We start from the raw sequence: 14686 nt of genomic DNA, 5'->3' as shown, positions 1-14686 counted from the left end.
TCTGAAATAACTATAATTACATACTTCTTCCCCCTTTATCTCCCACTATTTAACCATACTTCCTTTCTGTTCATTCTGTCCCACATCATTGGTCTCTCAGCATCATGGCAGATGGAGTGGAAGTCCCCCGAAGTAAAGCCCAGTCTCTGTCCGGCTCCTGCTTTAGGAGAGCATTTTCCTCAGCAGCCAGTCCAGAGCTCAGAGACTCTCCACAGGACTGCTTCACTGTCATCACCTCTTTCTGTCCTAGGCCCTCCTAATAAAAAAGCACTCACCACTGTGTATACACCATCAAGTGTCAATACATCTCCTTCTGTTTTGTACTTTCCCCAAGTGCATTCACCCACTCCTGATGTTTCTTCTGCTGTAGCTCCTCCTCTATTTCATCCTGCTGAGGTGTCTTCTTTCTATGCGCCCCCTCCTTTGTCCACCCCTAAACCCTTCGAACCCCAAACAGCTCCCTACCAGTTCCCTGTTTCCACACCCCCAATACATAGCCCTGTAAACACCCCTGCTGCTTCATTTCTACTTCCTAAACCCTCTCTGGCTATTGTCAAGTCATCTGGCATCCTACATACTCCTAATCAAAATGTTTCTACTCACCCATCTTCTGTCCAAGTTTTTACCCCTGCTGTTCCCTTTTCGGCTGCTGCTCCTGCTCACTCTGAGGTTGCTCCTTCTGCTGTGACACAGCCAGGTACTGAGCAAAATGATCACTAATTTTATTAAAGCTGGTACAGTTACATTTATGGCATTTATCTGACATGTGTGTCCAAGGTGACTTACAGTTATGACCAAATACAGTTAATGGATTTGAGGGTTAAGGGTCTTGTTCAAGGGCCTAACAGTAGCACCGGGCATTGGTGGGGCTTTATAGTTCATTAAAGTTGCATGACAAAATAGTTCAACAGTTTAAGAACAGTGCAAACTTTTAAGACATTTTAAAATTTCTCAGTTTATTTTTTTATTATTTTTATTTTCTATTTTTCCAACCTTTATTTCCCCCCCCCCAATTGTCTCCCCTAATCTAGTCATGTCCAATTACCCTGATTGCATCCTCCACTGATTCAACCCTCTATTGCTGACTGAGGATGCTTCTCAACTGACACACACCCCTTCAAAACATGCTCAGTACAGACAGCATTTTCACCTGCACGAGTCGAGTTCATATACACCGAGCACAGAGAGCCACACCCTGATCAGCATTATTTCTCAGCCCTGTGTAAGCGCCATCAATCTGCCAGCAGGGGTCGTAATTGACCCATGATCCAGCTTGCCCCTAACCCTATGAACAACTGCCAATCGTTGTTCATATAGCCGCCCAGCCCAGCCAGGTGGCAGAGCTGAGTTTCGATACGATGTATTAAAAAACCCAGCTCTGGTGTGCTAGTGTATTTTACCGCTGCGCCACCTGAGTGGCCCTGACATTTCTCAATTTTTAATCTACAACATTAATCATTCAAAACAATCTTTGAACATTAATTGCAAGGCCAACAACTAATATTAATATCTTGTGTTTTTACTGTTTCTAATTGAAAACAGGCCTAAATTATTTGCTAACTTTTACTTTTTTGTTTACATTTTACCCACTGTCCCAACTGGGGTTGTAAAGATAAAATTGTGATCACACAGGTAATTTTTTGTAAGGATAAAAATAGTGATGCTGGCCATAATTGGTTGAATTTATACAATAAACAAACAAAAACTAGTATTATTCTATTAACTGTAGATTTCATGTAGGTAGCACTTTTAAAGTACCAGTCTATGGTACTTTAAAGGGTTGTAGTAAGATGTATTTGGGATTTTGTAGCATCTCCAAAACTGTAGCTCTTGTGGGGTGTTTCCGGTCTGCAGTGGTCAGTATCTTTCAAAAGTGGTCCAAGGAAGGAACAGTGGTAAACCGGCGACAGGGTCATGGGCCAAGGCTCATTGATGCCTGTGGGGAGTGAAGGCTGGCCCGTGTGGTCAGATCCAACAGACGAGCTACTGTAGCTCAAACTGCTGAAGAAGTTAATGCTGGTTCTGATAGAAAGGTGTCAGAATACACAGTGCATCACAGTTTGTTGTGTATTAGGAAGGTGTTCATAATGTTATGCCTGATCGGTGTATCTCATAATATCTCTGTTTTCGCTCGTCTTCTACTTCTTTGCCTTCTCTTTACCATTTACTGCTGCTGGTGTGTTTTAGACTGAATGTCCAGGCATTGAAAAGTAGACACCAGGTTGTCCCCACTGTATTTATATCCAATGAATAAAGAGCTTTTGCTCTCCTTTAATGTAGACAAGTCCACATATTGTTTCCCACTTTCACCACTGCCTACTCTACTCTACAGTTACAGTCCCAAACAGCCACCCATCCCACATGTACTGCATGCATTCCTGTACCTCACGCAAACACACATAAAGGACATACAGTTGTGGCCTGAAGCTTTCAATGAGCTCCATTATGTAGCATGTGGTGTGCATGTTGAAGGATGTCAGGACAAGTTCACAGTGTGTCTCAGTTGAGCATTTAAAAATCGCTGGTATAACTCTAGTTTAGACGACATTGCCATCCGGAGGTTTTGATTGTGGAGCTAATGTCTGACCTTTGTCTGTGAACCTTCGTACATTTTCTGGCTCCTGCAATGTCTCAAACAGTGGTTGACTCAGATGGGAGAGGAAAGCAAAATCAGTATTTGTTAGATTTATTCAGATCAAAGTACTAATACAACCCCAAATCAGAAAAAGTTGGGACAACATGGAAAAAACAAATAATAAAAACCCACAGAGTTTCTTACATTTACTTTGACTTTTATTTGATTGCAGACAGGATGAACTCAAAATATTTCATGTTTTATCTGCTCAACTTCATTTTATTTATTAATAAACCTTCATTCCTGCATTTTAGGTCTGCAACACATTCCAAAAAAAGTTGGGACGGTAAAGCATTTACCACTTTGTAATGTTGCCATTCCTTTTCACCACACTTAAAAGATGTTTTGGCACCGAGGAGACGAAGCGATTTAGTGTTTCGGGTTTTATTTTGTCTCATTCTTTCTACAAACACGTCTCAATAAGATGTGCAACAGTACGGGGTCGTCGTTGTCGCATTTTTCCTTTCAAAATTCTCTATTGGGGACAGGTCAGGACTGCAGGCAGGCCAGTCCAGTACCCTTACCCTCTTCTTCCACAGCCATGCCTTTGTAATGTGTGCAGCATGTGGTTTTGCATTGTCTTGTTGAAAAATGCATGGACGTCCACAATACACATTTTCACTGTGTAATGGTCCACCCTAGATGCCTCTGAGCCCTGAGAAGTCGACGCCGCTTCTGGACATGGTTAACATAAGGCTTCTTTTTTGCACAGTAAAGTTTTAAGTAGCATTTAACTCTGTATTGTAGTGCTTGACAAAGGTTTGCCAAATTAATTCCTTTGCCCATGTGGTTATATCAGCTGTTGATGAGTGGCGGTTCTTGATTAAGTGCTGTCTGAGGGATCGAGAATCATGGGTGTTCAGCTTCAGCTTGCGCCTAAACTCTTGACTGGAAAAAAGTATATAAACTGTGGAGACCCACACATGGACAACTGTGAGAAAGAATTTTAGACATTCTAAGATTTCTTAAACGATCAGTCTCAAATGTTTTGGTCAGTGTTTTTTTGCCTTAATAACTCCTTATTGTCTTGTTGCACTTGTTGCATCATTTAACTTCATTTTAGCTTCATGTAATACACCTCTACCATGTCTGTTTTTTGGTAGAATTTGCACTTTCAAATTTATTGTTTTCTTAATGGTTGTAAGCTGTTCTACAGAACACGAAGCAGCAAGCAGCCTTAGATAATTCTAAAAGGTTTACAAAGCTTTTCTGACAACTGTATATGTTCCTTACATTTAGAATATTGTACTATATGATGGGTTATGTTTATGGGGAATTTATATGCAACAGCATGTAGTAATGTAGACACTGTCTCTAACAGTTATGCTGATTTGAGTTCGCTTTAAAATCTAATATTCTTTGTTTTTCCCTTTACCTTGTAATAAACTTTGGATCCAAATTAAGCAACTAAGCACAGAAAACTGTCATTTATATACACATCAAGGATTATTATTCATGTGTTAGGGTAATTCTGTGCTGCAATCTGATCAAATATTCTGTCCCAAGGGTGATTTTTCTAAGCTTTGGGGCTAATAAATGGACATTGCAGTGTTTATGGCATGTTGATGGTCAGGGCACTATCTCCACTAAGTCAGAGCATTTGTGATGAATGGGTTCTAATGAGCTGGAAGTGCCATCACCTACACAGGTTATAATGCAGTGCTCTGCAAAGTGTTCAGTGTTTGCCAGCAGGTCCTGGACAATGTAGATATCACTTCGTTCTTAAATGGTTGTTTTGTTTTTCAGAGTTGCATAGACAGCTGAGCATACTGAGGGAGGAAGAAGCCACTGCGGATAGTTTTGGTAAGAACTCCTAAATGTTATGTTATTTCACATTTTCAGTCAACACCTCACTAACAAGCTCTTCATTATTGTGTTTGTCATTGTGTAAAGATGAGGAGAATACAGACCACAAAACATCTACTGCACTTCAAAACAAAGACTTAAGATCCTCCACTCACACGGCTGGAACTGTTATCACAGCCAAACATAGTCCAGATCCTTCCAAAGACCAGCAGCTATCTGTCGCCCAGGGGACAAGGAAATTAGAACTGCAGATCGTGAGGCCAGCACCTGGGTGAGTAATTGTTTTAGTTATACAATTAATGAAACTAATACAAAACTGGCTTTATTGTACTGGTACTAACTTTTAATAGGAATTTCTGGATTAGTAGTTCCTAAAGCTGCATTGACTGTCTAAACAGTACCTCATTCACACTGGACTGCTAACTATTTGTACACAAATGTAAAGTGCATTACAAATTAAATGTATTATTATTATTATTCACGGTTTGTTTTTGCCTTGTATTGTCAATTATATAATTCCCACTACATACTGCCACCATGCTTGACTGTTTGTTCATGCATTAAATGATTTAATATCTTTGCTTTTTCAGTGTTCTCCACATAAATCCAGTAGTCTTGTTACAGTAGTCCTGTAATTTTAATTGCTTTGTAGTAAGTCATTTGTACTGTGTTTATTTACACTGTATACTTTTGTCTGCATAATAATTTGCCTTTTTAAACAATTAATACAAAGCATTTACTATTAAATGACTATTAATAAATAATAAACTATGATTAATCTGTATATTGTTCAATGTAAATTCTTTAGGCTATATTGTGTATCAATCTATATTTGACATATTCTGTTTTATTATATGTAGTCAATGTAATTTAACACACTTTTATAGTTTAATATAACCTAAGCTTCAAACATAGTAAAAACATGTACATACACTGATCAGTCATAACATTAAAACCACCTCCTTGTTTCTACACTCACTGTCCATTTTATCAGCTCCACTTACCATATAGAAGCACTTTGTAGTTCTACAATTACTGACTGTAGTCCATCTGTTTCTTTACATACCTTTTAGCCTGCTTTCACCTTGTTCTTCAATGGTCAGGACCACCACAGAGCAGGTATTATTTAGGTGGTGGATCATTCTCAGCACTGTAGTGACAATGACATGGTGGTGGTGTGTTAGTGCTGCTGGAGTTTTTAAATACTGTGTCCACTCACTGTCCACTCTATTAAATACTCCTACTTAGTTGGTCCACCTTGTAGATGTAAAGTCAGAGACGATCGCTCATCTATTGCTGCTGTTTGAGTTGGTCATTTTCTAGACCTTCATCAGTGGTCACAGGACGCTGCCCACGGGGCGCTGTTGGCTGAATATTTTTGGTCGGTGGACTATTCTCAGTCCAGCAGTGACAGTGAGGTGTTCAAAAACTCCAGCAGCGCTGCTGTGTCTTATCCACTCATACCAGCACAACACACACTAACACACCACCTCCATGTCAGTGTCACTGCAGTGCTGAGAATGATCCACCACCCAAATAATACCTGCTCTGTAGTGGTCCTGGGAGAGTCCTGACCATTGAAGAACAGCATGAAAGGGGGCTAACAAAGCATGCAGAGAAACAGATGGACTACAGTCAGTAATTGAAGAACTACAAAGTGCTTTTATATGGTGAGTGGAGCTGATAAAATGGACAATGTGTGTAGAAATAAGGAGGTGGTTTTAATGTTATGGCTGATTGGTGTATATGAGATATACGTACATGCTTAGTGTTAAATTTGTAATTGTAATTTTAAATTTTAAAAAAATGTAACATTTTCTTAGTCTTATTTAGCTTATTACACCGGATTCAGAAATTTATTTTTTGTAGTTGTGATTATCAGCATAAACTTATTTAAAAAGGCAGATCATCATATTTCCACCACTGTAAGTATCAATTTATTAACCTTGGCCTTTAATTCTTTCTAATTGGTAAATAATGGTTTTACCTTATCATACAAATCTTGTTCATGCTTTCATTCAGTCCCTAAGAACATGAAAACAAACAATATTTGTTATCAATAATCACATCACTATAATCTTTTAAACCATATAATATAATGACATATAATGGAACAGTGAATTGGTTATAGTAATAAAATGATTAATAATAACTATTGTTATTGTTTGATTAACATAAACAGAAATGTGGGGTGGGTGAAATAGAGAAAACAAACAAACCAAGACAAGAAATAAACATAAGACCAGTCCAAAGCGTAGCTTGACCAGCCGTTGTAGAATGCTACAGACAGGTACCCAACAAACCATGTTAGCTGGGTAAAGGGTAAAAGCTTTGGAAACACACCTATATCTGAGGAAATACAGGGCAGAAACCTGAAGAATAAGGCAGCAGGTTAAACTTGAAAGAGCAGTTGAGTGTTACTAAACCAGCTACTCAGTCCACCGGCAAGTAACAACCCAAAAGCTTACGAGAGATACAGTGTATCACAAAAGTGAGTACGCCCCTCACATTTCTGCAAATATTTCATTATATATTTTCATGGGACAACACTATAGACATGAAACTTGGATATAAGTTAGAGTAGTCAGTGTACAGCTTGTATAGCAGTGTAGATTTACTGTCTTCTGAAAATAACTCAACACACAGCCATTAATGTCTAAATAGCTGGCAACATAAGTGAGTACACCCCACAGTGAACATGTCCAAATTGTGCCCAAAGTGTCAATATTTTGTGTGACCACTATTATTATTCAGCACTGCCTTAACCCTCCTGGGCATGGAATTCACCAGAGCTGCACAGGTTGCTACTGGAATCCTCTTCCACTCCTCCATGATGACATCACGGAGCTGGTGGATGTTAGACACCTTGAACTCCTCCACCTTCCACTTGAGGATGCGCCACAGGTGCTCAATTGGGTTTAGTCCATCACCTTTACCTTCAGCTTCCTCAGCAAGGCAGTTGTCATCTTGGAGGTTGTGTTTGGGGTCGTTATCCTGTTGGAAAACTGCCATGAGGCCCAGTTTTCGAAGGGAGGGGATCATGCTCTGTTTCAGAATGTCACAGCACATGTTGGAATTCATGTTTCCCTCAATGAACTGCAGCTCCCCAGTGCCAGCAACACTCATGCAGCCCAAGACCATGATGCTACCACCACCATGCTTGACTGTAGGCAAGATACAGTTGTCTTGGTACTTCTCACCAGGGCGCCGCCACACATGCTGGACACCATCTGAGCCAAACAAGTTTATCTTGGTCTCGTCAGACCACAGGGCATTCCAGTAATCCATGTTCTTGGACTGCTTGTCTTCAGCAAACTGTTTGCGAGCTTTCTTGTGCGTCAGCTTCCTTCTGGGATGACGATCATGCAGACCGAGTTGATGCAGTGTGCAGCGTATGGTCTGAGCACTGACAGGCTGACCTCCCACATCTTCAACCTCTGCAGCAATGCTGGCAGCACTCATGTGTCTATTTTTTAAAGCCAACCTCTGGATATGACGCCGAACACGTGGACTCAACTTCTTTGGTCGACCCTGGCGAAGCCTGTTCCGAGTGGAACCTGTCCTGGAAAACCGCTGTATGACCTTGGCCACCATGCTGTAGCTCAGTTTCAGGGTGTTAGCAATCTTCTTATAGCCCAGGCCATCTTTGTGGAGAGCAACAATTCTATTTCTCACATCCTCAGAGAGTTCTTTGCCATGAGGTGCCATGTTGAATATCCAGTGGCCAGTATGAGAGAATTGTACCCAAAACACCAAATGTAACAGCCCTGCTCCCCATTTACACCTGGGACCTTGACACATGACACCAGGGAGGGACAACGACACATTTGGGCACAATTTGGACATGTTCACTGTGGGGTGTACTCACTTATGTTGCCAGCTATTTAGACATTAATGGCTGTGTGTTGAGTTATTTTCAGAAGACAGTAAATCTACACTGCTATACAAGTTGTACACTGACTACTCTAAGTTATATCCAAGTTTCATGTCTATAGTGTTGTCCCATGAAAAGATATAATGAAATATTTGCAGAAATGTGAGGGGTGTACTCACTTTTGTGATACACTGTATAAAGAAAGGAAACTCAGATAGTGACTAAAGAGGCTCAAGGTGTTGCCACAGCAGCCATAAGAATCCTAAAGAGGAGGAAGCTGTGGCAGCTGGTATCACCCCAGACACAAAACAGAAAAATGTCTTGCTTACTGACATTCAAGGACTTGTTATGTGAAAATAATAAGTTAGATAAATTTTTGCTGAACTGAACCCTGCTTTTTCCGTTATGTCAGTTTGATGCATGACGTTTATTAAAAACTTGATTAACAGAATAGGGAAGCTCATGTGTGTCAGATAAAAATTTACCCTTGTTTCTCCCTCTAGACCTGAAAGCATGGTCTCTCTACTGCCACCTAGCCTTAAAGCTCCTAATGTATTAGAAGCCAACTTGTCTGATAGAGCTAAAGCAGGCATGTGTGTTGCTGAGAGGACACCATCCAGTACAGCCCCTCAAACTATAGTATCAGAATCTACTGCCCCCTTGGCTAAGACCAAGTGCAGACTTTCACAAGAGCAAACAGATGCACAGTCAGTGATTCCCGATAAGGAGGAGAACCCAACAAAGATACAAACAGATGAAATAAAGCAAGAAACAAACCATGTCACAGAGTCGATGTTTAGCTCAGAAAAGACTGAAATTGTTGAGGGGTAAGTGTTGCATGATATAGCATCAGTTTATTCTGCCTTTTCTTCAGATTTACATTAGTAGCATGTATATGTGTGTAATTACATTGCACACATTTATTTAAAGCACATACATAGTGTTATCTGTTTAGATGTCCATAGCTTATTGTACTTAAACCCCTCCTTTGACATGAGATCTGGTCTACCTGTCCCTTAGAGCCAAAAGCATAGCTGTATGCCCAGAAACACCAAGTTCTCTTTGGTCACCCAAGACATCAGCATTTGACACAGCTCAAAATGAAGATGGCATTCTGACAAGATCTTCTGAAGATTTGCACATCTCGGAATTTCAAAAGGAAAGACCTGGAGATTCTGAATCAAATATGCTGGATGATGTTCCATCCTGTGCAACAGCATCACATATTCCTGAGTTTCCATCCTGTTCGGATATTACAAGGGAACAGAATGAACGTTGGCCTGCAGATGACAGTCTGTTGTTGAAAAACAGTGAAGACAATAACATTTCTGTGGTCCCTCCATTGCAGTTTCAAAATGACTACAAAATGCCATGCATGGTCAATACTCTTTCATCATGCCCCAAAGCTTCACACCTCTCAGGCTTACCATCCTTATTTTTGCCAGAAAACATTATTAAATGGTGGTCACCTGATGGAGCAATAAGTGTAAAGCCATATAAAGAGAGATCAGCTTTGCATATTCATAAACCACAAATACAGTATCAGGGCATATTGAAGGAAAATATTTTACTGCTGCCAACTTGTCCCACATCTGCAAGTTTTCCTGGATTTCCATCTGTTCCATCTTACACTAAGGACATACCAAGCATGGCTAGTTTCCTTCCAACCTGCCCCAGGACCTCACAGATACCTGGCTTACATTCAAGACTACCAGTTTTAAAACCTGGAAACTGGCCCATTGATAACATGCTGTTATGGGAAGTAAAGCAGAAGGATGATAAAGCTCACATCCCGCCTATATGTACAGAGAACTCAGATATGTTTAGGGAAATCATTCTTCTACGCGCATCTTGTTCAATGGCATCTAGAGTCCCTGGATTTCCATCTGTCCCAAAAACCAAACCACAAGTCCCTCCAAGTATTGTAAATATGTTACCAGCTTGCCCCAAGTGTTCCACCATTGCTGGCTTTCCTTCGACAAGATTTCCTAGTATGGAGCAAGATATCCTGCATTGGCCATTTGACAAATTACAAATTTTCCTAATACAAAATAAAGAGATTCCAATAAAATGTATGCATGACTTGGGAAGGCAATACAATGACATAAGACTTATGACCATGGTAGCATTGACACCAACGTGCCCAAGGGTTGCCATTTCTCCTGGTTTTCCATCTGCCCCAGTCCCTAATATGACCAGTCTACTTCCAACATGTCCCACTCAGTCAAAGATTCATGGGTTGCCTTCAAGAACCTCAGTCATTGAGCCAGATAAGAAATATGAGCATGTGGATAGTGAAATATTGTGGAATATACAGCAGAGAAAAAATAAGCCATGTGTCCTGCTTATTTCCACCTATAATCCAGAAACAGCCAAGACTATGAATTCAATGAGAGCTTCTTGCTCAGCCGATTCAACGATTCCTGGATTCCCATCTGCCCCAAAGCCTAGACCTCAAAAACAACCAAGTATTGAGAGTATGTTGTCATCTTGCTCAAGCAATTCAAAAATTTTAGGCATCCCATCCATCACGGTTTCTCAAACAGATCCAGATATTTACAAATGTAGCTTTAAAAGCGCTTTAATAATTAAAATGGACAGAACGCAAACTATGCATCATGTGTTACCTCAAGTTACAGACACATCAAAAGAAAACATTGATTTTACAAACATGGTGCCTTTAGTTTCAACATGCCCCAAACAAACATGTGTTCCTGGCTTCCCATCTGTACCAACACAGAATGAAAAGTATAGTATAGTAAAACTTATAACTTGCTGTCCAAAAGCTTCTTGTGTCATTGGAACACCATCTGTGGTCAACACTACATCTTCTAATGAATGGCCAGGGAATGCTGAATCAGTATGGGTCAAGGGAAAGCATGATCTTTCAAATGATTTCAAACTGGCTTACCCACCAATAAGTGACGAGGGTGAAGAAAGTGTAAAAAGAATGTTTCTACTAGCGCCATCTTGTCCAAGTGAAGTAAACAGACCTGGTTTCCCATCTGTACCAACACAGAATAAAAAATACTTATACAGTATAACAAAACTGAGAACTTGCTGTCCAAAAGCTTCTTGTGTCATTGGAACACCATCTGTGGTCAACACTAAATCTTCTAATGAATGGTCAGGGCATGCTGAACCAATATGGGTCAAGGGAAAGAAGATCCTTCCAAATGATTTCAAACTGGTTTACCCACCAATAAGTGATGAGAGTGAAGAAAGTGTAAAAAGAATGTTTCTACTAGCTCCATCTTGTCCAAGTGAAGTAAACAGACCTGGTTTCCCATCTGTACCAACACAGAATAAAAAATACTTATACAGTATAACAAAACTGAGAACTTGCTGTCCAAAAGCTTCTTGTGTCATTGGAACACCATCTGTGGTCAACACTAAATCTTCTAATGAATGGTCAGGGCATGCTGAACCAATATGGGTCAAGGGAAAGAAGATCCTTCCAAATGATTTCAAACTGGTTTACCCACCAATAAGTGATGAGAGTGAAGAAAGTGTAAAAAGAATGTTTCTACTAGCTCCATCTTGTCCAAAAGAAGCAAAAATACCTGGTTTTCCATCTGTACCAACACAGAATGAAAAATACTTATACAGTATAATAAAACTGAGAACTTGCTGTCCAAAAGCTTCTTGTGTCATTGGAACACCATCTGTGGTGAATGCTAAGTCTTCTGAAGAATGGCCAGGACATGCTGAATCAATATGGATCAAGGGAAAGAAGATTCTTCCAAATGCTTTTGAACTGGCTTACCCACCAATAAGTGAAGAGAGTGAAGAAAGTGTAAAAAGGATGTTTCTATTAGCTCCGTCTTGTCCAAGTGAAGCAAAAAGAACTGGTTTTCCATCTGTACCAACACAGAATGAAAAATACTTATACAGTATAATAAAACTGAGAACTTGCTGCCCAAAAGCTTCTTGTGTCATTGGAACACCATCTGTAGTCAACACTAAATCTTCTAATGAATGGCCAGTGGATGCTGAACCAATATGGGTCAAGGGAAAGAAGATTCCAAATGCTTTCAAACTGGTTTGCCAACCAATAAGTGATGAGAGTAAAGAAAGTGTAAAAATAATGTTTCTCTTAGCTCCATCTTGTCCAAGAGAAGCAAAAAGACCTGGTTTCCCATCTGTACCAACACAGAATGAAAAATACTTATACAGTATAATAAAACTGAGAACTTGCTGCCCAAAAGCTTCTTGTGTCATTGGAACACCATCTGTAGTCAACACTACATCTTCTAATGAATGGCCAGTGTATGCTGAACCAATATGGGTCAAGGGAAAGAAGATTCCAAATGCTTTTAAACTGGCTTACCCACCAATAAGTGACGAGAGTGAAGAAAGTGTAAAAAGGATGTTTCTACTAGCTCCATCTTGTCCAAGAGAAGTTAAAAGATCTGGTTTCCCATTTGCACCATGCCCTATATCAGAACAGCATGTAAAATCTACTGAAATATTGTCTGGTGCACAGGCTGCTGGGATTCCTGCGACACATTTTCAAACTTCAGTTACATCTTCACCATCAGACAGCAAAGACTATGAAAATACTAATGGACAACTAGAGTCAACTGTACAACATACAGCATGTAGTTCAGATGTGGATGAGCTGACTCACACAACCGATTTGGACTCTAATGTTTTGGAGAAAACCAAAGAGAACATGGGATTATGGGCCAGAAAGAAGGACAGAGAAAAGGGAATTTTGGAAAGTGGGTAAGTTTAGAATCAAGTGTGTGACAGAAAAATACATTTATAAACCTGGAGTCTGTAGACAGTGCAAAAATAACTGTGCTAAACCCTGTGTTTAGAAAAATAGACTGCAGAATGTGGCACTCCTTACCTTCAGATATGCCACTGTTACTGGCTGCTGGAGAGAGGTGAGTTCGGCATGTAACCCTTCGAGTGTGCAGTGTTAGTTGGGACAGTCCCTGTGCCTGTCAATAACAGCTGCATCTATTTACATTAAAGAGTGCTATTAACCTTTAATGTTGATTAAATTGCAATAAAACATTTACTAACAGCGGATGGTTGAACCACCTAATTTAAAGCAAACAAAATGTGCTGTTAACATTCCGTGAAGAAGCAAAAAAATTTAATATTTATTTATTTATTTAGAATATTGCAATTAAATGGTTTTACATGTTTATTTTCCTAGGTATACAATTACAATTAAAACTTTATCTAGTATTTTTACAGTTTAAGCAACTTTTTTTCTGGATCATATACAGTAGTACTTTGGTAAACAAAACTGTAAAATGAAAAGGAAATTTAAATTATTTTAAATACAGTGGTACCTTGTAACTCAACGTCCCCTAAACTCAATGCCCTTCGTTGAAAAATTTGTACCCTTAAACTCAACGTTTCCCTTAAGTGTTCAGTTTGTTTTTTAAAAATGCATTTATTTAATATCAAATTAACAATGAACAGTTGCTTTGTTCAGCTCACGACTTGAGTGGTGCGGTAATACGTCATCAATGTGTGCATATGAGACGAATCTGTATTTGTGTGGAATAACCGTCAGATTCACTCTGAAAGCTCCACATGTATCTTTGTTTATCTGGATTTTCCTCGGGGTTCTGAGAAATTGTAAGAATCAGCTTTTATTTTAGTGTTTTTATATTATATTTGTGTTATTTTCAGTGTATAAGTGTCAAAAACATCCCCATTATTTTACATAAGCCTAAATATATGGAACACATTAACAGGTTTCCCATACATCCTTATGGGAAAAAATACCTTGAAACTCAATGCCTTTTAAACTCAAAATCACTCCCAGAACCAGTTGACGTTGAGTTTGAAGGTACCACTGTATTTAAATATTTTCTAAAAATTTCTTGGGTCAGATATATACAGTGTATCACAAAAGTGAGTACACCCCTCACATTTTTGCAGATATTTAAGTATATCTTTTCATGGGACAACACTGACAAAATGACACTTTGACACAATGAAAAGTAGTCTGTGTGCAGCTTATATAACAGTGTAAATTTATTCTTCCCTCAAAATAACTCAATATACAGCCATTAATGTCTAAACCACCAGCAACAAAAGTGAGTACACCCCTTAGTGAAAGTTCCTGAAGTGTCAATATTTTGTGTGGCCACCATTATTTCCCAGAACTGCCTTAACTGTCCTGGGCATGGAGTTTACCAGAGCTTCACAGGTTGCCACTGGAATGCTTTTTTACTCCTCCATGACGACATCACGGAGCTGGCAGATATTCGAGACTTTGCGCTCCTCCACCTTCCGCTTGAGGATGCCCCAAAGATGTTCTATTGGGTTTAGGTCTGGAGACATGCTTGGCCAGTTCATCACCTTTACCCTCAGCCTCTTCAATAAAGCAGTGGTCGTCTTAG

General features: G+C 39.6%; 1 protein-coding gene across 1 annotated transcript in view; it reads left to right on the top strand.

Annotated features, from left to right (window-relative positions):
* The window catches only part of ehbp1l1a (EH domain binding protein 1-like 1a), a 60516-nt gene that overhangs the window by 23727 nt on the left and 22103 nt on the right, over nt 1–14686 (top strand). The window contains exons 11-13 of the mRNA XM_062994065.1: nt 101–697; nt 4382–4438; nt 4529–4712. Coding sequence (XP_062850135.1) covers nt 101–697; nt 4382–4438; nt 4529–4712 — 838 coding nt within the window. The remainder of the gene's footprint in view (nt 1–100; nt 698–4381; nt 4439–4528; nt 4713–14686) is intronic.

The sequence above is a fragment of the Trichomycterus rosablanca genome, chromosome 4, assembly GCF_030014385.1.
Source record: "Trichomycterus rosablanca isolate fTriRos1 chromosome 4, fTriRos1.hap1, whole genome shotgun sequence".
NCBI lineage: Eukaryota > Metazoa > Chordata > Actinopteri > Siluriformes > Trichomycteridae > Trichomycterus > Trichomycterus rosablanca.
Note: the sequence above shows the minus strand (reverse complement) of the source record. Positions and strands in the feature narration are given on the sequence as shown.